At 51.1% G+C, this 20,848-nt stretch overlaps 1 protein-coding gene across 4 annotated transcripts; it reads left to right on the top strand.

Annotated features, from left to right (window-relative positions):
• The first annotated feature begins 1,285 nt into the window (after positions 1-1,285).
• On the top strand, positions 1,286-16,565 carry HOXA3 (homeobox A3). Of its 4 annotated transcripts, none has more exons than XM_055314600.1 (3): positions 1,286-1,348; positions 12,779-13,427; positions 14,830-16,565. In XM_055314600.1, exons 2-3 carry the CDS (start codon positions 12,899-12,901, stop codon positions 15,627-15,629), a joined length of 1,329 nt encoding a protein of 442 aa, XP_055170575.1. In that variant the 5' UTR covers positions 1,286-1,348; positions 12,779-12,898; the 3' UTR covers positions 15,630-16,565. The 4 variants fall into 4 exon arrangements, with proteins under 4 accessions (XP_055170575.1, XP_055170579.1, XP_055170577.1 ...); XM_055314604.1 differs by lacking the exon at positions 1,286-1,348 and adding an exon at positions 4,553-5,523; XM_055314602.1 differs by lacking the exon at positions 1,286-1,348 and adding an exon at positions 9,725-9,927.
• The last annotated feature ends 4,283 nt before the right edge of the window (positions 16,566-20,848 follow it).

Below are 20,848 nucleotides of genomic sequence, written 5' to 3'. Positions count from 1 at the left end.
ATACAGAAGAAAGTTTGAAACAGAGAAAGGGGCCCAGCATGGATTCTGAGTCCCAAGTGCCTGATGGAAGGTGGGGGCTGCAGGTCGAGGTGGTGGCAGAGGGCAACTAGTTGCTGGTTTGTGGCCTCTTGTTCAATGTGTTAGGGAGTCCTGAAGCCTGAGGGTCAGGGGGCTTGATGGTTATTTGGTAGCCTCTCAGGCTCTCAGCAGGATTGCATGGGCTGGAGACTGGCATCCAGGGCTGGTTTTGGGCAGGCTGGCATGTGCGAGGCTACCCCAGCTTGGGTGAAGGGGAGGATAGGGTTGTGGAAGCAACGTGAGTCCCAGCTAGTGGAGAACTTCTCCCAGCCTGGGTTCAGTACGGAGGATGAATCTTTTACTCCCTTCATCAGCATCTACTCTCCATCCTGAGAAAGTTGACTGACCATTTACTTGCTAATTAGAGAGCAAGAGAGGGTTGCAAATATCCCGAGGGATGAGTTGGCAGCAGAAATAGGGCACGCAGCCGCTTGTCACTGGTGCCTAAGGCCAGGCTGGATAGGACCCCCAGACCAGGTATTGCGAGATGTCTGTGTCCTTTCCAGTTTCCCCCTACTTCCAACAGCCATAGCTGGCCTGCTCTGAGGGACTGGGCGCTGCGGTAGTCCCGCCAGCCCACTGGGACTGAGAAGTGACGCACCCAGGGCTTGAATGAACCAGAAGACAAAACCTCTCAAGACTGCCCCCAGCCCAAGAACTGAGCCAGGGTCTAATTTCGCGCCAAACAGAAATGAACACTATTAGTGAGGTTTCAAGAGAGTCGTGATTGAATGCTCTCAGACAGGGCTTCCCTTTGTTAGCAGAAGAAAATAAAGCGTGCATTCACATTCCCCAAGTTGAGGTGCGTGCGGAGCTCTCGGAGCAGAGCGGGCACCAACGGCAAAGCTTCTTCCACCTTCCTATCTTCCTCTGCCCGTCTGTTTTCTTCCCCCACCCCCTTTCCTCATCCCATCCCCTGTAAAAAGAAAGAAAGTGGAGAATGTGGTTGCGGAGATGGGAGTATGTATTTATTTTACAAAAATAAATCACCATCTTCGAGCCATCCTTAGACTGGACCCTTTCGAGCAACGAGTGCGCCTCATGGACCAGTGCCCTGGCGACTCCTCCGTGTCCGCGTCACCCGGGGGGCCACCCTGGCGCCCGCGCGGGCCGCACTTCCAACTCCGGTTCTCCAACTCGCTTCCTTCGCAGCCACCATTTACCCTTTGCTGTTTATTTGTCCGCAGAGCGCCAGGACACCGGAAAAGGCGACTCCCTGAGTGCCAGGAGTTGGAGACAATCACTGGATCAGTCTTAAACATCTTTGGAGGTAAGCGCTGTGCTAACTCTTCACTCCGCTGGGCTTTGCTAGGGCCTTTGGAAGGAGTTTACTCTTCCAGGGAGCTGCAGCCCTCTGAAAGAGGTTCTGGTCAATATTTAACTTAGGAGGCATTTTGGAGCTGGGTTCCCTTCAGCTGCACTCCTTGCGGATGCGGGGCTTCGGGAAGACAAAGAATCTTCCCTGAAAGCTGAAAGCCGGCCGGCGTTGTGCAGGAGGGGCGGTTGCTGAGACCAAAGATGAGTGTGCGTGGGGGTGGGGGGTGTCAACGGGGTGTGTTTCTTTCTTCGGGAAGCTCCAAACAAACCGCTGCACCGAGCAGCAGGGCAAAAGCAAGTAGAGGCCATGGGCGCGGCGGCCGCCGCGTGGGCCGCTCTCCCTATCGACTGTTTGCGGCGCGTGCGGAGACTCTGAGCTCAGGAATGGTCGTCAGTCACAGATCTGCGTTGAGGAAACTTGTCTCGCCCCCTGTAGTTTCTCCTATCCTTCGGCCGCCTTTCCTTGGCAAGAGGGAAGTTACTGCCTTTCAAATGTGTAGACCGTCGCAGGCGGCAGGTCTTCTCCATTGCTTTAGCCAGGCTGATCTTCTGATCTTCAACGGGAAAAGCACCGGTGTTCCAGGTCTCTGCGTTTTCTTTTCCTATTGGAAACAAGAGAAAACTCTTTAAAATTCTTTTCAAGTTCTGGCTTAATTTGTTCTCTTAGTTTGGGAATGCAGGGAGGTAATTACTGTGGTTTATTACCTTGTAAAAGATCCATAAATTTCGTGCCTATTTGGGGGAGGGGCTGCTGGAATAGCTTTCAGAAGCTTGTTATGAAGGAATGGGTTTGCTTTGTTCTTTCAGGAGTTATTTATTTTAAAAAGTTTTCTGAGTTTTTGTTTTCTATTCCCTAGGCCTTTGTCTTCCTTAAAATTTGCTCCCCAAATAGATATCATGTTGTTAATTAATTGCAGCATGCTATTCAGCAATACTCTAAGGCTTATATGGTATTCTGGATACGATTATTATTTTATCAGATGGAAAGTAAATAGGGTAATAGTAAAGCTGGGTTACTTTCTCAGCTACTGTATGTCCATTTATATCAGGTATAGGTGGGGTATTTCAGGAATTTGCAACTCAGTATGTACATATGATTTGCATCTCTGTACACAAGAGAACCGTTGGATGTATACATAGTTGCAGGAGTTTTAGACCATGTGTATAAAATGATATACACATCCATTTGTATCCAGAGAACTTGGAGCCCATTTGTATTGCAGTTGCACCCACAGGAAATATCTCATGTTAAATAATGATCTATAACCTCCACCAAAAAAAAGGAGAGGAGGCTAAGTGAGCCTTACCTGATGTTAAGTAGAAAAACCACTACAGTTAACTGAAGGGAGTAAAATGTTAAGTGTATTTTTGACAGAGAAATCAGATTGCAGTGTTTGAATACAGATATATCTAATCTGCCAGCAGCCTTGCAAATATTGACTAAAGCTCACCTGCTCCTTCCGAAACAACTTTCCACCTATTTTGGCTCTGCTGAAATGGATCCAGGGCATGTGGCCCCAGCACTGGCCAGGTTGGGGTCTGAAGGAATAAATAGAAGGGGACTGGCAGCTAGGTTTCCCAGCCTGGGCCTACATACTTGAGCATCTCTATTCTTGTTCTCTGGAACTGAACTTTAAAAGGCCCAGAGCCTTATCCAAGGAGAGCGGATTTCAGAGTGGTGAGGGAGGACTCTCAGCTGCTGGTTCCCTGGTGGCCTGCCCAGACCAGGGTCTCTCTTAAGGAAGCCGTTTTCACCTCAAAAGCTAAATTTCCTTTGACTTCCTCAGATTTTTCCCTTCACATCCCACCAAATCACTCCATTCCAACCCAAGTCGTTAATGTTAATTGTTAAACAGCAGTTGGAGCATTAACTGGGCTGTTAATAGCGGCTTGGAGGCTCCTGGCTAGAGCTGAGATGCCGCCGCCGTTGGGCCTTGCTGGCGTTAAGGCATTTCTCTGAAGCAGTACCGAATACTTCTCCCATTGATTTATGGCTTTGGAGTTTTTATTTGCTCCAGACTGTTCTGAGAGTTCTGAAGGGGGCCTCATCTAATTTTTGAGTTGAAGTTTCTGCAGAAACTTTGGTTGAGGGAGAGGGTAGTTTGCTAGCAATTTGACAATACTTCCAGGTCCTTTCTAGACTATCAGGAGAGTTCAGTGCGGAATATTTGGCACTCAGGGTGGGGGGTGCATATGGGGAGCAGAGGACAATATATTAGTGATCTGAATCCTTGGGGACCTGGAGAATGCTTTTTGGAAACCAGCCTTTGGTCCCATCGCCCGCCCCCTCCCCATACCTAAGGATGAAAACTCCCTAAGAGAAGCAGGTTTTCATTTTGGGTTGTCACTTTCCAGCCTGTGGCTTAGGTCAGAGTTGGGACAGTTCACAGAGAGGTTCTCTCCCAGCTCTACCACAGACAGAACTTTGTTGGAATCTTGCCACCAGCACAGGCCAGGGCTCACTTCCAAGGGATTAGGTCTCCTCCTCTTTTATTGCCCTTCTGATGTGGACACCCCCATGACCAGGCCCCCTTACTGAGGGCCTTACATTCTCACCAGGCCCCTGCAGGGGAGGAGGGGAGGAGCAGAATCATGCACAGCCTCCTGCAGCTGCTATAAGTGAGTCTCACACTTAGAGAGGCCTAGCCAGCTCAAGATCCACTCTCAGAAGGAAAAGAATAAGGCATGAGGATTTCACCATTTCTGAGCACTCCCAAAGTCTGGAAGCTAAGACCTGAAAAGAGGAACTCTTTTGGCAACTTGTGAGAGGGTGAAGTGTTAAAAAAAAATCAGTGGACAATGTCACCAAGCAGAAGTCAGTAGTAGAATGGGGGTGGGGTTGGGGGTGGCTTATTTGTTTCAGCCAGGTTTGTCCAGAACAGAGTTGGTCCAGTTCATTTTCTGCTGGCAGGCAGACTTTTCTTAGGAGAGGGTGAACAAACCCATGTGCAAAGAGAGTCCCAGATTATCGTAGGTTAATTCAAGGGATGCCAGTAAAAGCTGATTATATTTATATTAAATATATATATAATGTACTGTATATATATATATATATATATATATATATATATATATATAGAGAGAGAGAGAGAGAGAGAGAGAGAGAGAGAATTTTCTCTTGCAGAGTCAATTAGATCATTCCCCCTTACATTTTCCATTGTTAGAAGCCTATAATTTCATGTATCACTCCTGCTATGCACTGAGGAAATGAATAAGTGTAGGTTTAGCCAGGGCACTGAGTCCCTCCATATTTTGCAAAACACTGACCCATCACTCTAGAGCTAAGTACCTCTTTTCTGGAGGATTCCCATTGAACAAAATCAACTGGACTTGGAGGAGGTGCTTTAGCCTTTGTCAGGTAATTTGGGGCCTTTTGGGTTTCTCCAGTGGCGTGGTGTATGGCGTGGGTGTTAGCAAACTCCATACAATGGTAGGCCATGAGGGAGTCCAACAACTAATAAGCCAGTTATTGCTGGGTTTTCTTCTGGAAAAAGTCCTGGTCTTTGCCTTTTGATGTATTGGCTAGTGGGCCAGAGGAAACTAGAGTGCTTGGGTGTGCAGGCTTCAGCTTGTCTGTGAGTGGAAGACTGCAGAAAGTTACATGGACCCTAAGCATGGGGACAGCATTACAGTTCCCTTCTGTTTGGATAATTTGTAAAGAAATATAAGTGGAGATAAGTGGCCTAGTATGGCACATGTTGAGGGGGGCTGCCCCCATTGTTCTACTGCCCCAGACCTAACTCTTCCCCGCTGCTGGCCAAGGTTCCCCAGTTCCCCTCCCCCAAAGCTGAATGTTCTGCTTGGAAACCTAGTCCCTTCAGTGATTCCCTATTTCAAATAAAAGGATTTAAGTTGACGTATGACCACGTGAGCACATAATACAGCGCATTATTGTGGCATTTGGAGCGGAGACCCGGGCGGGCTTCGCCTGTGATTACGTTTTCTAGATTCTCTACAGAGCGAGAGCTTTTTTCCCCCACCCCCACGCACCCACCTCCTCCTTCTCCTTCCCCTTCTCCGGAGAGCGCTCTCCTAGCGGGTTGCAGTTTTCAGCGCTCATGGAGCGGTTCTGGGCGAGCTAGCCGATGGGACTCGAGGCCACACCAGGAGGATGGAATTTATTTTAAGGTATTTCCGCTGATTGTTCATATCTAGAGTGAGTTATGGCTGTGAGAGACAAAGGTCAGGCGAGGAGACCCTGGTTCACCGACAGGACCCTCAGCCCCTCTCTTCCTTTGTTTCTCTCCTAGAACCGAAACCATTTGAAAGATCCCCAGTAGCGCCTCAGACTGAGTTTAATTCCCTGGAAAGTGTTGGGGGGTATAAAGGAAAGGGCACTTGGGGGCTGCTAGGTAAGCCCAGCGGCCTCCAGTGCTCTGGCGGCTTTGTCCACTGCAGCGGGCTGGAGTCCCAGGAGCTGAGCCCCAGGCGGAGGGAGGGTCCCGAAGCGCCTGCTCAGGCGGAGGTGGCCCGCGCTGCGCTCGCTCGGCAAGACTGCCCGGAGGGGGTGGAGGCTGGGTGGGTGGGAAGGGGAGATCGCTCCCGGGTTGGTGGCGTTTGCCGGCGGCTGCGGTTAGAGAGGTAGGGCTGACCTGGGCAGCCGGAGCAGCTGGGGGAGAGAAATCAATGAGTGTGCAGATGCGCTGCCATTTTATTGATGATGCTTCGGGCCACTTTGTTCAGTGCTGGGTTGTGGGACACGCTTTCCCACATGCAAGACCAAAGGTGCCAGACCCAGAGGACGCGACATTGTTTCCCTAGCACCCTCTTTACCCGGGCAGGGGTGAAGAAGGACAGCTCAGACCTAGGAGACGCTTAGGGTGGGGGTAAGCCTGCCTGACGCCCAGAAGCTCAGTTATTCTAAATTTTGGGAGACAGAGAAGGAGGGAGCCAGACCTCGGTTTGAGCTTCATATTGTGCACGACCTGGACACTCTATTGTAATGCACCCAGCCGGCTTGCAGAGTTTTAAGGACTGGCTAGTGCACCCTGGGCTAGAGAGAATTCCAGAGGCAGAGTCTGCAAGAAGCAGAGGCAGACATGTCTATCGGGCTTCCGACCCCAGAAACAGTGCTGCAGCCAGGACAGAGGCAGATGAGAGTTAAACTGTGCTTCCAAATTACCGGGAAAGCTCGCAGTAATTGCGCTTTGGGGACCCAGCACTCCTGGGAAGGATGAAAACTCCCTGAAAAGGTGAAGGAAACTTCGCTTTCCTCTGCTCTTGGAGATCTTGGAGTGCAGGAAAAGGGTGTCTACAAGGAGTCGGGAATCAGATTTGCCCATGACTTAAAAAAAAAAAATCTTATTTCGTTCTGTACTTGAAAAAAAAATCAAATCAAGCTTCCCCTACTTGAGTGGGATTTACATCCCCAGAACGGAAGGGCTGCTTCTACCCTCCCCCGCTGCCGGCCTCCACGCTAACCGTGCTTAACTGAGGCCGTTTCAAGTGCTCTAAAACACCCCTTGGAAATAAAATGTAAGCTTTAATTGCTGTTCAATTACTTGTCAGCATTTCATATGATTTATGACCCAGTTCTGGCGCATTTTTGACCCAGTTAAAGACTCATAAATAATATAGTTTCGCTAGAAAGAATGAGAGAGGGAATAGAGGTTTGTTAAAAGCATCTTTTTATTGTCACTTCAGTGCCAGCAAGCGGAATAAATATCTAGGGATGGACTCTCAAAAAACTGGTTCTGTATAAAAGTATGCACGGTGAGAAGAAACCAATAGTCCAGTTTATAGAGCACCAGTTGGTTTTTCTTTCATGGAAAGAGCTAAAGGTACTCTATTATAGATAGCTAAGCTATAGCTATATATATATATATATATATATATATATATAAGCTAGTCCCCTTTTACCTTCAAAATGCCAAAAACTCAGGCTCACAGGCAAGTGCATTTCCTCATTAATTTTCCTCCCCATTCCTGGATTTCCATTCTTCTTTTTTATCTCACCTTTCTCCCTGGCTGCACAGAGAGCCTCGGATCGACCCCAGGCCCTCCCCGGCATGTTCTCAAGGAGGCCCCTGTAAAGGGTAGAGAGGCACAAACGCACCTTCGCTATTCCAGATATTTTTGTAGTGCTGAGAAAATGTTTTCTTCTAAGTCCCCAATGGGTAAGACATATGGGAGCACAGGGGCTAGAGGCGGTGGTTTGGGGGAACCAAAGGGTCCTCTCCACAAAGAAAACCTCAGTGGTTTTGGCCGAGCAGGGTGAATGGCTGCAGGATCTGCCTAGAAGGGGCACCGCAGCAGCAGTGGTGGGTAATTCCCGGTAGTGGAAATTGACAGGCAGTATTTTACTCTTAAAAAACAATAACAAATTAAAAACCTTCAGCAGTCATAAATTATTATTTTTAATCACCTCGCCTGCCATGTTCCAAAAGCCATTCCTGTGGATTTCAGAAGGGAGGCCCAAACCCCGGAGGTCTACATGCCAGGGTGTCAGGACTCTAGACTTGAGGTCAGAGCTCCATTTCTGCCTGCTGTAGCCCGCCACCCAGAAGCCACCTAGTCTTGGGACCAGCAAAGACCCAGTCCGGAGCTCCCACCCCAAGCTTTCCCTCAACTCCCGCTGCTCCAGTCCTAGCATTTTGCCCGGCACAATCTGGAGCTGGTGAAAAGGTATGCGCCCCAGATGCCCCAGCCCTCACCTCGGCGCCCTCGGCCCTCTTGGCCCAGGAGGTCCCCTCCCCTGGCAGGTTCTCACGGAAAGCTGGCCTTCCTTGCAGCTGGCTTAGCTGAGAAGGCGGTAAGAGTCGTGTCAGCAGTTTGGAGGAGAAAGTGCGGGTTGATTATTGACCCACGCCTTCTTTCTTCAAATGCCACATCCGACCCGGCCAGTTTGAAGAGAAAATGCAGCCGAGCGGATTTTTGCGGCGGCTCTCACCTCCTACGCTGCCCGGCTCCCTCTTTCAAGTTGCGCTGCCGCAATATGCCATAAGGAGCAAGTGTTTGCTGTTTTGTGCTCTGTTTACAGCTTTGGGGCGCCGAGTCATAAATCTTGCCCAGCCATAAATGACAAAAACCATTGGTATGCATGAGGCCACCCTGGCCAGGAGTGCTTTTTGATTTCTCCCTTTTCCCTTGGCTTTGTTTTTGCTCTAAGGTGACACTTTGGCTCCCTGACAGTTTAAACATACTACTTATATTTTTAACACCTTCCTTTGAGAAGGACTGGCCGTTGACACCTTGGAATTGCACGAAAGCTCCATTTCTCTTTTTGCCACACACATACCCTTGCAGAGTTCGCTTCTGAATCTGGAAGAGTGAGGGAGGCATTAGAAGGGAGGGAGACTATCCTCCTTAAAGTTGTGGCAATATTACCGGCCGCACTCTGGCCTTTCCTCTGCTTAGCGTCTCTGTATATCACTAATTAGGGGGGGGGGAACCTCATAGACCTGGTGGGTGTTGGGGTCAGAGTTTTATCTCTTTCCCTGTGAGTGAGCTGCCTATCTGTACTGGGAAATGGGCACAGAAAAGCTAGAGACCCAGGTTTCTAAGGCACTCTCATGTGTACCTGAGCCCAGAGCATCCCATTTCACTGCCTAGACTTAAGTGCATTTCCCCCAGGCTACCTCCCTCCCGGCTGCAGGATTTTAAGGGTTTCTGCCTAAAAATATAACCAAAGATAGCCCAGTTGGCTCTTGGGGAGGCCTCTTGAGAAAGGAGGCCCTACCCCTGTCCCCCAAAGATTGGCTTTGAGGTTCTCAGATTGGGGGTGGCTGATGTAGTAAAGTGCCCAAAGTCTGGGGAACTCTGCTTCTGGTTCTCTTTCCCCTTGCACCCCAACTGGAAGTGTCCAGGGCAGAGGGTTATGTGGTTTCTCAAATGGATTCCTAAGAAATAGAGCCCGGCAAGAGAGCCCCTTTGTGAGAGCCGTTTGTCCTCATTAGCATAATTTTCCTGGACTTTAGTGACGCCTAGAAGCGAGGAGAGGGAGGGCGTTGGGGGTTGGGGGGAGGCTGCCCTCCTCCCGCCGCCGCCGAGTTCCCCCTCTCGCTCCTGTCCCTCCCCTCGCCTCAGCCCCATCCCCCACGCCGCCCCGCGCTTCCCCAGCCGCCTCGGCCTCCCCTCCCGCCCGCCCCCAGCACCCCCCACCGCACCCCCCGACCAGACGCTGCTCCGCGTGTAATATTCATAAGAAACATACCCAAGTCGGTGCCACTAGCCCAGGCAGAGAGCCCTGCGCCGCGCTAGCGCTTATCTCCGGGCCGCGGCTGCTGCCCTCGGGAAGGGCAGGGGGCGGGGGTGTGGGGGAGGGGTGGGTGGGTGGGGTGGGTGGGAGGGGGGGTCCAAGCCGCCCCAGTCCGCCCTGGGCGAGCCGCGCCGGAGCAGCGAGGCGGCCACGCTCCGCGCCGCGGCGTCCGGGCCTTGGGGTCTCCCTCCCGCCCGCGGTCTCGGCTGATGCTGAGGGTCGGTGCCCAGCCCGCGCCTAGGGGACCGGCCGGGCCGCCGAGCCGGGCCGGGGGCCGGAGCCCGAGCCCGAGCCCGAGCCCGAGCCTGCGCCCGCGGCGCTCGTCAGAAGTTAAGGTAAGCAGGGCCACAACCGGCGGCTCTCAGCGCTGAATGGCGGAGTTTACGTCTCGGTGATTTATGGCTGCAGACTTAAATCTCGGTTCAAGAAGAGTTCACAAGCCGGAGCTTCCTTCCCGGCAGTGACTGATACCCTTACACTTCGAGTTCAGGCGGCTTTCTCATCCCCGCCCCCACCTCGTCCCTCTCCCCTAGCCCAGCCCCAACTTTTCTGGGTTGGGGTGGGAGGGAGGGGTGGGCAAGGGGACGCGGGGGCTCTCACCCGATATTCCCACTTAAACTCGGGGTGAGGGCAGGCTAAGGAAGGGGCGGGAGTGGAAACGGGGAGCGGTGTCTGAAGGAAGGAGGTTGAATTTGGGCAGATCTTCCAGAAAGACAATAGGGCTTGCTTTCTGCACTCAACTTAGCCTCCTCAACTCTCTTTCAGCTCTTGCACCTGGGGGTTATTGTCCAGAAACAGATCTTTTTGGAGGAATCTCCTCCCATCCCCAGCCCTTGCTGGGGGGGTGGGGGTGGGGGTGCAAAGCAAGTTTCCAGACTGGCGGATCTCCAACTTCTTTACTAGGTTGCAAACTTTGGGGGCTGGGGTGGGGCGGGAGGGGGGAAATGTGTGGGCCCCACGGTGGTTGTCTGCTAACCTCAAACAATAGGAAGGACCTTGGTGGGATCACCGAGGAGAATTCATATTTTGAGTTTATGGGGGCTGTTGTTTGTTCTTTGGTTTTTCACGGCATTTTTGTTATTTACAAGACAATGCACACACAACTTGATGAAAAGACTTAAGTAAGCAGCCGGCCAATATAGCTTGTGATAATGGATTAGCAAGTCACTTGAAATGCTGCAGGTTCAAAATCACCTTAATTTTGTTTTATCTAATATCTTGCTGTTCAAGTGTCTGGAGTAATTTTCTTAACCTGACATTTTATTTTGCACAAGCCTACTATCTTAAAATTTTATAATGGCAGACATGAACACTGCCAAATGTAATAGGAGCTGTTTTCAGTGAAAGAACAGGAAACTGAGATATTCACTACTGCTATTCAGTTTTAAGTTTTATTTATTTTCGATCATGGTATCTGTTGGTTCCTATCTATTTCCAACATAGAAACAATACTCCAGGGCTCAAGATTACACACAGTAACTTCGGATAAGGGAAGCTGTGATTTTTTAATTGAGGTTCTGGAAAATTAATTGTGCTTGTTTTCCAGATGTTGGTCAGATTGTTGCTTTAATAATGAAATACAAAGGAACCCGTTATTAAAAACAAAATTATAATCATGCGCTGGTGGATGGTGTTTTCTAGTTAACAAAGTGTCGGCTAGTCCTAGAGAACTTGAATGACTCCAGGACTCAAATATACATATACATAGTTGGGGCATGAACTAAACCATTTTCTTCATGAATTTGTCATTGCATTTTTTTCTTAGAGAAACTATCATTCTCTCTGTGTGTGTGTATGAACTCACATGGAACTTTTCTCAGCTGAGAACCAGAGATTGACCATGAAAAGGTTGAAAACAAAATAAAACATAGATTTCACTTCTGCAAACTGCTTTCTAAATAATAAATTTAAAAAAAAGAGTTGAGAAGGCTTTTTAGTTGCTTTTAAGATTTCCAGGGTTGACCTTTACTTGGTGTCTCTGAAGCAGGTAAATAGGCCAAGTAACAAACATCAACAACAACAGCACACAAAGATCAGGGAACTCTGGCAGGATTTTATGGCTTGTGCTTCCATCCCTCGTCCGGAGCCAAATGACCCCCATACATCAAATTACATAGCAGTTTCTAAGACAGAACCTATTATCGTTAAGTTGGAAGGAGAGTTCAAGCCGTGGTCATGGAGATGAACGCTGGTTTTTCAGGTTCCTGGTGGGTTGTTTTTTTCTCTAATCCATCATGTTTTAACAGGTAGAATTTGATAGTTGCCCTGAATAACAGCACCTCAGAAAGTCCAAGGCAGGAGGGTCTGGGAACCTTCTGCAACAGGGGAAAAGAGGTGGGAGTGGCTTGCTGGGTCCTGCCTGAGAAATAGGGAGAGGAAAGGAGTAAAGAACTGTCCAGGATTTGAGTTTGACTTGCTAGAGCGAGTGTTGTTGTTGGTCCCTTCCCACACAGGATGTTCCATCCAAAGTTTTCTCTCTCCCCTTCTTGGCCACAAGGGGCTCATTTGGAGGAGGTAGGTCATATCCCTGCACAGGGATAGATTAACTGCCTAACAAGCTCAGCTTCTGAAACCCAGCGGGGTAGAGTAGGGCAATTGCCTGAAAATTTTTTATGCATACCTCTGTTGGGTGCTGGAAGATCCAGGCAGGGGCTGGATGGGAAGTCACCTCGCGTCAGGGCTCTTTTGCCAAATATCAGTCGTAAGCAAGGATTGGAGAACAGATTGTCAGCCTAACCTCCCCTGTGCCCCCTTGCCCCTTCCTCCAAGATCCTGAGAGGGAAGGAGTCGCGGGGCTCACTGGACAAGGCTAAAGAGCGGTGATGAAGGGACACCCCCAAGTTTCTCCTTCCCTGGAAAAGAAGAATCCCAGCCCAGTTTCTTTCTAGCTCATCAGCCTTTCTTCTTCTGGACTCCAGGTCTGGAGACCCGACTTCCAGCCCTCGCTGACTCTCCTCCTCTCTCCCCGGAAAACCCCCCAACTCCAGACGCAAGTTAAGCAAATATTTGTAGCTGCCAGTAAATTCCAGCGGCTTTTTATAGCGCGGCTCTCTGCGCCCGGGGCCAAGTCGTGCTGCTAAATATTGCTGACCACTTTTTCTTTTATGGCTTTCATGTCACTTAGCTATTGAGAGTAAGATGGATTTGCGCGGAGCCCTCACCGCGCTGCGATTCTCGCCCCCCCAGGTCTGCGCAGGGCGGCAATTGGCGGCGGAGCGTCACGTGACCGCGGGGGCGTGCCAATGTGCGCCCTCACGGGTGTCAAGCCCCTGTCAGTGTGTGCGATCAAGATCGTGAAACAACGCGATGCAAAAAGCGACCTACTACGACAGCTCCGCGATCTACGGTGGCTACCCCTACCAGGCAGCCAACGGGTTCGCTTATAATGCCAGTCAGCAGCCGTACCCGGCGTCCGCGGCCCTGGGCGCCGATGGCGAGTACCACCGGCCTGCCTGCTCACTCCAGTCGCCCGCCAGCGCCGGGGGCCATCCCAAGGCTCACGAGTTGAGCGAGGCGTGTCTGCGCACCCTGAGTGGCCCGCCCAGCCAGCCCCCAGGCCTGGGCGAGCCACCCTTGGCCCCGCCACCGCCCCAGGCCGCGCCCCCTGCTCCACAGCAGCCTCAACCCCCACCGCCGCAGCCCCCAGCACCTGCTCCGGCCGCGCCCCCTCCCCCCTCTTCGGTCTCCCCACCTCAGAATGCCAGCAGCAACCCCACTCCCGCCAGCGCAGCCAAGAGCCCCCTACTCAACTCACCTACCGTGGCCAAACAAATCTTCCCCTGGATGAAAGAGTCTCGGCAAAACACAAAGCAGAAAACCAGCGGCTCCAGCTCAGGTAAAGCGGTGCCTTCTGGAGGAGGGTCCACTGGCCTGGCCAAGCCACTTCCAGCTGCGGCCAGGACAGTCTGGGAGCCCTGGAACATTTTCAAGAATTAACTGCTCCTTCTCCCTCAAACTAGGGGGTTGGGGGGGGCGACAGGACTCTGCGTGCCCAGGAACCCCCAGAGAGAGACCTGATGGGAGCGTCTCTTGACCGCTTCAAGAGCAAGTGGGGCCTAGTGAGTTTGGAATCCCTTCTTGCTCCACTCTTGGAGTTAGGACCTTTGGACACAACAAACCTGAGCTCCACTCTCTCTCTTTAGCACAACTCCTCATTTCTAATGAAACAGTGACATCCACTCCACACTGAAATGTGGAAGAGTAAAAGCAGGCCTAGTCAACCATCCGAGTGAGAATCAACACTTTGCTTATAAACAGAGCCTATTTTTAATTTTTTGCTCCAGTAGATGGAGTGGCTGCCCTTCCTCTGGGAAGGCCCTACTCAGACTTAGTACAATGAAGGCAGCCAGGGATCTCCTGGGGGAGGGGATTTGGCCTTGTCATGCTAATAGGAACCACATGGGCCTCCTGGAACTAAACTGGAGGACAGGCCTTGGGTCTGGGGCTTCCCAGCATCTTGGTCACTGTTGCCCCTGCTTTCTCCAGTTGCCAGTACTCTGCCCTGAACCTGAGCATCTGGAACCCTCCAGAGTCAAGATTTGGGGGTGGGGTGGGGATAGGAGGGCACAGGATTCGTGTACAAAAATGGGAGGCTGCTTGATGACATGAAGAATCCTAATAAATAGGCATCAGGGGCCTGGGTCACCCCACTCACTAGAAATTGATATTTTCAATGGCATCTCTTCCTTTGGGCACAGAAAGCCTTCCAGATTGGGGCTTCCACTCCAAAGCATCTCCACTGGGTAGACAAAATGAGTGGCCAGTTGAGGCGAATGTCCAGTCCTTCAGTCAGACAGTGAGAGGGGAAAGGTTTATTGAGTGTGTATTAGGTGCTCCACATTCCAGGTGCTGTGAAGGGAGTGATGGGAGACCTGCCCACAGGGAGCTTGTAGTTCTTGATAGGCCTGAAAGGATCAGCAAATGATTCAGAAAGTGATGAGCTCCAAGAGGGAAATACAGACCAGAGAAGCAAACTGGGGGTTCTCCTTTTCTGTCCTTACCTCTCCCCACTTAGGGAAGCTTCTGACTTGCAACTTGACTGAAGGAGGGACTAGCTACCCAGCTACTGGCACTGTTTCCCCACCAGGACACAGGGCAGCACCTAGTTCCTCCTCCCCCTTTTTGGGCCCTGACAGATGGAGGGATCTTGGGGCCTGGAGCAAGGAGGGGCCTGGCTGGGTCAGGGGCTAGGCGGGGCCTGGGGCCGCCCCTGACGGCACTCTTCTCTGTCCTCACAGGGGAGAGCTGCGCTGGCGACAAGAGCCCGCCTGGGCAGGCGTCGTCCAAACGGGCGCGCACCGCCTACACGAGCGCGCAGCTGGTGGAGCTGGAGAAAGAATTCCACTTCAACCGCTACCTGTGCCGGCCACGCCGGGTGGAGATGGCCAACCTGCTGAACCTCACCGAGCGCCAGATCAAGATCTGGTTCCAGAATCGCCGCATGAAGTACAAGAAGGATCAGAAGGGCAAGGGCATGCTGACGTCATCAGGGGGCCAGTCCCCAAGTCGCAGCCCAGTGCCCCCTGGCGCGGGCGGCTATCTGAACTCTATGCATTCGCTGGTCAACAGCGTCCCATATGAGCCCCAGTCGCCCCCGCCTTTCTCCAAGCCTCCCCAGGGCGCCTATGGGCTGCCCCCCGCCTCCTACCCCGCCCCCCTGCCAAGCTGCGCTCCCCCACCGCCCCCACAGAAGCGCTACACCGCGGCGGGGGCGGGGGGTACACCCGACTACGACCCACACGCGCATGGCCTGCAGGGCAACGGCAGCTATGGGACCCCACACTTACAGGGAAGCCCCGTCTTCGTGGGGGGCAGCTATGTGGAGCCCATGAGCAACTCTGGGCCTGCCCTCTTTGGCCTAACTCACCTCCCCCACGCCGCCCAGGCCGCCATGGACTACGGGGGTGCTGGGCCGCTGGGCAGCGGGCACCATCACGGGCCCGGGCCAGGGGAGCCGCACCCCACCTACACGGACCTTACCGCCCACCATCCTTCTCAGGGAAGAATTCAGGAAGCCCCCAAGCTCACCCACCTGTGATGGTGGGCTCGGGGCTGCGCGCCAGGAGAGTCCCCCTGCCCCCACCTTTCTTCTACGTTTACTTTTTTTTTTTTTTGATTTTGTTTTAAGGTTCCTCCGGTCCTCCCTTCTCTCTCCTCCGCCCCCACTACCTTCCCCCCACCCCGTTTTGTTTTCTTTGGTAACGCGTTTTTATAGTTTATGTGACGTAGCAATCTTGGTTGCTGGAATGGCTGTCAGTATCAGTAGCGATGTTTATCTCCTCCCACCCCTCGCTCGGCCGCTGGCCCTGCATCCTTTACCTTCTTTACTCTTTGATCAGAAACAGGGTATATGAACAAATTTTCTAGCCGAGTTCTTCAATGTGAATTTGTTCGTACATTATGGCTCCCGAGGGGAAGCAATTACTTTTTTTCTTAATTTTTAGGTTTTTTTTTTAATTGCACTTCTTGTAAAGAGCGAAAAAAAATCAAAGGCGCTTTGAAACAGGGGCTCCCTGTGCAAGGATGACTAAGTGTACGTCTTTCCGTGTGTGTATGCTGGTGAACAGTCAGATTTATTTATATTTTTTTTGCAAGCATTGAATAATCTAAGTTTTAAATATTATTTATCCCCATCCGTTCGTATTTATATTAAAGAAATTCTGTACCCTGATTGTTCAGAAGGTTTCTTGGGCCTTTTGTTCAATAGTGTATTGGCGTACATAGAAAAAAATTTTTATTTGAAAGGGAAATATAATTCCTTTATAAAAACGATAATGATGCAATAATACCAGAGAGGATCCAGCTTTTGAAAACAGTGATTTAGGTTTGTAACATCCGGCGAAACTGAAAAAAAAAAATCTGTAAACGTGAAAAAAAATGCTAGATTTGTTTTGAGAGTTCTACATTCCTTGCTGCTCACATTCTGAGAAAGTAAACAAAAAAAATAAATAAATAAAGTTTTTATTCTGAATAATATCCGTGTTGAGAAGGGGTTCTTTGGCCGAAGAAGGGGGTCTGCGTGAAATCCAGGCAGAGGCGAAGTGGCTGAGCAGGCCGCGGCAAGCCTTCCAGCCCGGAGTGGGGCCTGGCCAGGCGGCGCGCCTGGGAGCACGGCGAATTCCTGGGAAGGCTGCAGGAGCTCCTGGAGGCGGGCGGCTCTGGACGCGCCGAGCGCCAGCCCGCTGGGCTGCCTGGTTCCCAGCTGCCGCCGAGGGGCCTGCGCGGGCGCAGGGGCTGCGGAGCGCCGAGTGCGGGGGAAACAAAGGGCAGCCGGCCCGAAGCGCAGCGGGGCCGCACAGGTGCCCGAGAGGCCCCGCCGGGGAGTAACGCTGGGCCGTCTTCTCCAAGATCTTCCTCCAGGTCAAAGCGGACCAGCCAGTGCCCCAACCCCGGGCATCACCAGCCTCGCGGAGGATGCCGAGCATTTTCTGGAGCAACCGGACTCTCTGTGGATGCCTTTTCCGTCCCTCATCGCTCCAGGAGGAAAGAATCAGTCCTAAAATCGCCCCTGGGAGCTAGGCGGCCCGAAGGAGACAGAACCTCGCCCAGGTCTCCAGCAAAAGAAAGGCTGACCTCCCAGGAGCCTCCCCAGCCCTGCCCTGGACTGCTAGACTCCCAGCGTCGGCTTCCTCCCGGAATTTAGGATTTGGCATCCTCTGGATTTATTTCCTCTCCTTCATCCCTCCTGGCTCTCCTTTTATGGCCCCAGGGGGAGGAGGAGAGAGAAAGGAGATTGGTATCTTTCTAATAAAAATGCAATTTTATAAGTACTTCTTTCATTTGATGCTGCAAGAGCTAAACATTACATTTCTACTCCTGGATTTAGGATAGGGCTGCCTACTGACTGGCTGGCAGGGGCAAAAGCAGGCACAGGAAAGGGAAATATTTTTACCTTCAGAGTAAAGAATTGCTTGGAGAAGGAACCAAATTCAGAAAGTGAAAACCTCAGAACTGTATCCCCATCAACATCTCCTTTCTAAATTGGAAATGAGGAACCACCTGCGTCTCAGGATCAGAAGCATCTGATGTGAGAAATAAATCCTCCTTCTCCCTGGATTGTATCTTTCAGAGACGGGGGTGAAAAATGTCGCCATTTTGTTTGCAATCCAAAATATCCATCATCATGGCCTCTATCTTTCCCCTGAGAAGCTCCCTCAGGTGATCTTTAGAAATAGGCACTGGAGCCATTTTGGGGGTATCTCTTGGGTCCACAGGAGCTGCTTTTAGGAAACCTCACATTTTAAGAAAAAGAAAAAGGCTCAGAAGATGCAAAGCCAGGCAGCTGTAGAGATCTGGGTGTTTCTCTCACAGCCAGAGATGCTTCTCCCACATCTGTTCTTGGGCTCCTGATACACATTAAAAAAAAAAAAAAGAGTTTGAGTAGATTTGCTCCCCACCCCACCCCAACCTCCCTGCCGAAATATGGCGCACCTCAGAAATGCAGAGGCTGGAAAACCAGCCTTTGTGAGGACTGGAGCTTCCAGTCTTTTGCTTGTTCAGATATGAACTGAGCAGGCTAAGCAACCACAGAATCTTCTTATGAGTAAAAATTTTACAGAACTGTATAAAATTACCTGGTAATATAAGGAACAGTGGAGAGAGCACAGGAGAGAGAGCGAGAGATCGAGAGAGGGAGAGAGCCAGCGAGCGAGTGCTATCCATTCACAGAGGAAAATCTTGCATAGATACCACTATTTGAACCCATTTCTAAAATCTGCTGTTTATTTGAGAGGGGACTGGTTTGGAGGCATCCTCCTTCCCTCAGGGCACAGATTTTTAAATGAGATTCCAATATCATTTCCCATATCTTGGCAGTCAAAACATTCATTTTGGGTTTCAAAGAGAAAAAAAATATTGATCTCACCTCCAGCTTCAAAGATATTAAAAATAAGTCCTTATTAAAATATTCCTGAGTTAAAGTAACAGATTTGGGGAAGATTTCTATGTTGAATGGGCAAAGAAAAGGGTTTGCTTCCAGATGGTATTTGAATTAAGGCCGCTGAGGCGAGCAGAAAGCTCTCACCCACGCAGCCCCTGACAAAGCCTCAGCGATATGGGGGCAGCGCTGCTCCCTCTCCATAGCTCCCCCTCCCCTTAGCCCCTCAATATTATTTCTGGTAAAAGCAAATGCCAAAAGCCACTATCCCAGAATGTGCAAAGCACCTTTCCTAAAAGCAGCCTTATAACTCTTCCTGCTGCCAAAAAGATATCTTTAAAAAGACTAGTTTTCCTTGTTTACTTGCGTTTCCTGCTCTCCTCTTTGCTCGGCCACATTTGATCTTGGAAAGAGCTCGAAGCTGAAATGTGTTCTTAAGGGCCAGAAGCTGTCAAGGCTTTTGGTGAGCAAGATTGATCGCGCCCAGACTTCCTTTAGAGCTTTGTTTGGAATAAAAGCAAGAAAACTGAAAAACCTCACATTTTCCAAAATAGCATCTCTATCTGTAAGGCAATGCTCTGGGCTAGTCAGTGATGGAGGCCGCTTTATATCTAATTTCCAACCCAAGCCCCCTTTGATGCTGGCCTCAGAAATGGAGTCCTAGCCTTGTGCTGCGGTCGGCCTTTCTTGTTTTCTACGTAGATTTTTCTCCCCCACCAACCTCTCTCTCCCTGGCCATCAGAATGATTTATTTTCCTGCCACGGATGCCTGCCGGCCTGGGGGAGTCTGATCACTTGGTCCATTTCAAAGGAAGCAAAAGCGAATCATCATCCTCAGGGTTTGAGGGAAAAGAGATACCTTCAGATTTCTCTCTCAGCCTCCTCCCCTCCTTCTGGCTTGGTGGATTTGTAAAAAGTTATTGTTTGATTCCTAAAGGTGTTATCTTTTGAACCCTCCAGCACAGTCCAAGATGCTCTCAGTCTCAAGTCTCCGAAGTGGAAAAGAGAGCGAGTGAACAGAGAAAAGAGAACCTTTATAATTCCTCCTGAGGTTGCCCTCTCTCACCTGCGGTGCTGTTTCCCACAGCAGAACCTGAGTGCAAACATCGCTGGTGGCCAAGGAGCAGAAAGGTGCGGGAGACGATTTGGGCTGCCAGGGAACACACATTGCATCTGAACGCACAAGCCCCCAATCAGAGCGAAAAAGGACCAGGAGAAGGAGAGGAAAAGAAAAAGCAAAAGAAAGAAAGGAAGGAAGGAAGAAGAGGAACAAGCGCCTTCTCCCTCCCTGCTGCTAACTTCCAACAGACTTCCTGGAAATCAGAAATACTCACCGCACTCGAGCCCTACGGGTATGAAACCCAGAATGCCAGGAGCCGCAGGAGCCTGCTCCGGGTGGCATTGCTTTGGTTGGCCGCCGCCCTGGCTACAGGGATTTGGACACATGGACCTGGGGTTGTTGTCTTGCTTGGCACATGCATCTATCTTTCTCGAGCCACTCCTGAAAAGTTGATGGCACAGGAAGGTTGGGAAGCTTTGAGAGCCGCCTCCCGTCTTCCGCTTCCCTCTGGAGCCAGATGCCTAGCTGCCCTGGAAAAGCCGGCTAACAATGGGCCGGGGTCCGGTCCGGGGGCGAGGACTCGGATCGGAGCTGGGCTTTGGGAGGGGGGCGAGGGCATGCGGGAGGGGTTTGGGGAAGGAGAGGTGGACAGAAGTGAGAGGGAAGGGGAGAGGGGAGAAGAAGGAAAAAAAGAGGAAAGGAGGTAAAGACAGAGAGGAAGGAAAACAAGGATCACTTGTGAGATCCAGGAACTGGTTAGAAAAGGCGGAGGAGGAAAAGGAGAATAAAAGAGGGGAGACCCCAAAATGAATCCTCTCTTCTGTGTCTCCTCTCTTCCTCTCCTTCTCTCTCTCTCTCTCTCTCTCTCTCTCTCTCTCTCCTCTCTCCCTCCCTCTCCCTCTCTCTTTCTTCTCCCTGTCTCATCTCCCCTCTCCCTCTGCTCCTTCCTCCTGCCTTAGCAGAACTTATGTGGCTGGGATGCGGGGCTCTCGGGTGTCAAAACTTTGAAGATTAATGGATTACTTTGTTAATGACTGCAGGCGTCAGACTGAGGTGCTTAAATGATTTGTGAGGTGCGAGGCGTCTTCCCGACAGTCCCAAACAATGCGCGGAGTGTGCGGGGGAGGCAGAGGGCAGCCGCCGGCGGGCCGGCAGCAGGGCTCACACTCGCACACACTCACACTCCACACACTCCCAGGCGCACACACCAGATCTGTGCAGATCAGGAGGCAGGCAGGCACCCTGGCCCCCACGCACTCCCGGGCATCCCCACCCACACCCACCTATATGTATTTTTGCCCTGAAAAAAGTGTAAATAAAG

This window comes from Nyctereutes procyonoides, unplaced genomic scaffold (assembly GCF_905146905.1).
Source record: "Nyctereutes procyonoides isolate TBG_1078 unplaced genomic scaffold, NYPRO_anot_genome, whole genome shotgun sequence".
NCBI classification, from domain to species: Eukaryota; Metazoa; Chordata; class Mammalia; order Carnivora; family Canidae; genus Nyctereutes; species Nyctereutes procyonoides.
This window is presented reverse-complemented; position numbering and strand designations above follow the sequence as displayed.

What these genes read in the sequence shown, in the direction of transcription:
- HOXA3 (XM_055314600.1), top strand. Translation starts at nt 12,899, where the DNA reads ATGCAAAAAGCGACCTACTACGACAGCTCCGCGATCTACGGTGGCTAC. An exon ending in AACCAGCGGCTCCAGCTCAG is followed by an intron (nt 13,428 to 14,829) that starts GTAAAGCGGTGC and finishes CTGTCCTCACAG; the next exon opens with GGGAGAGCTGCGCTGGCGAC.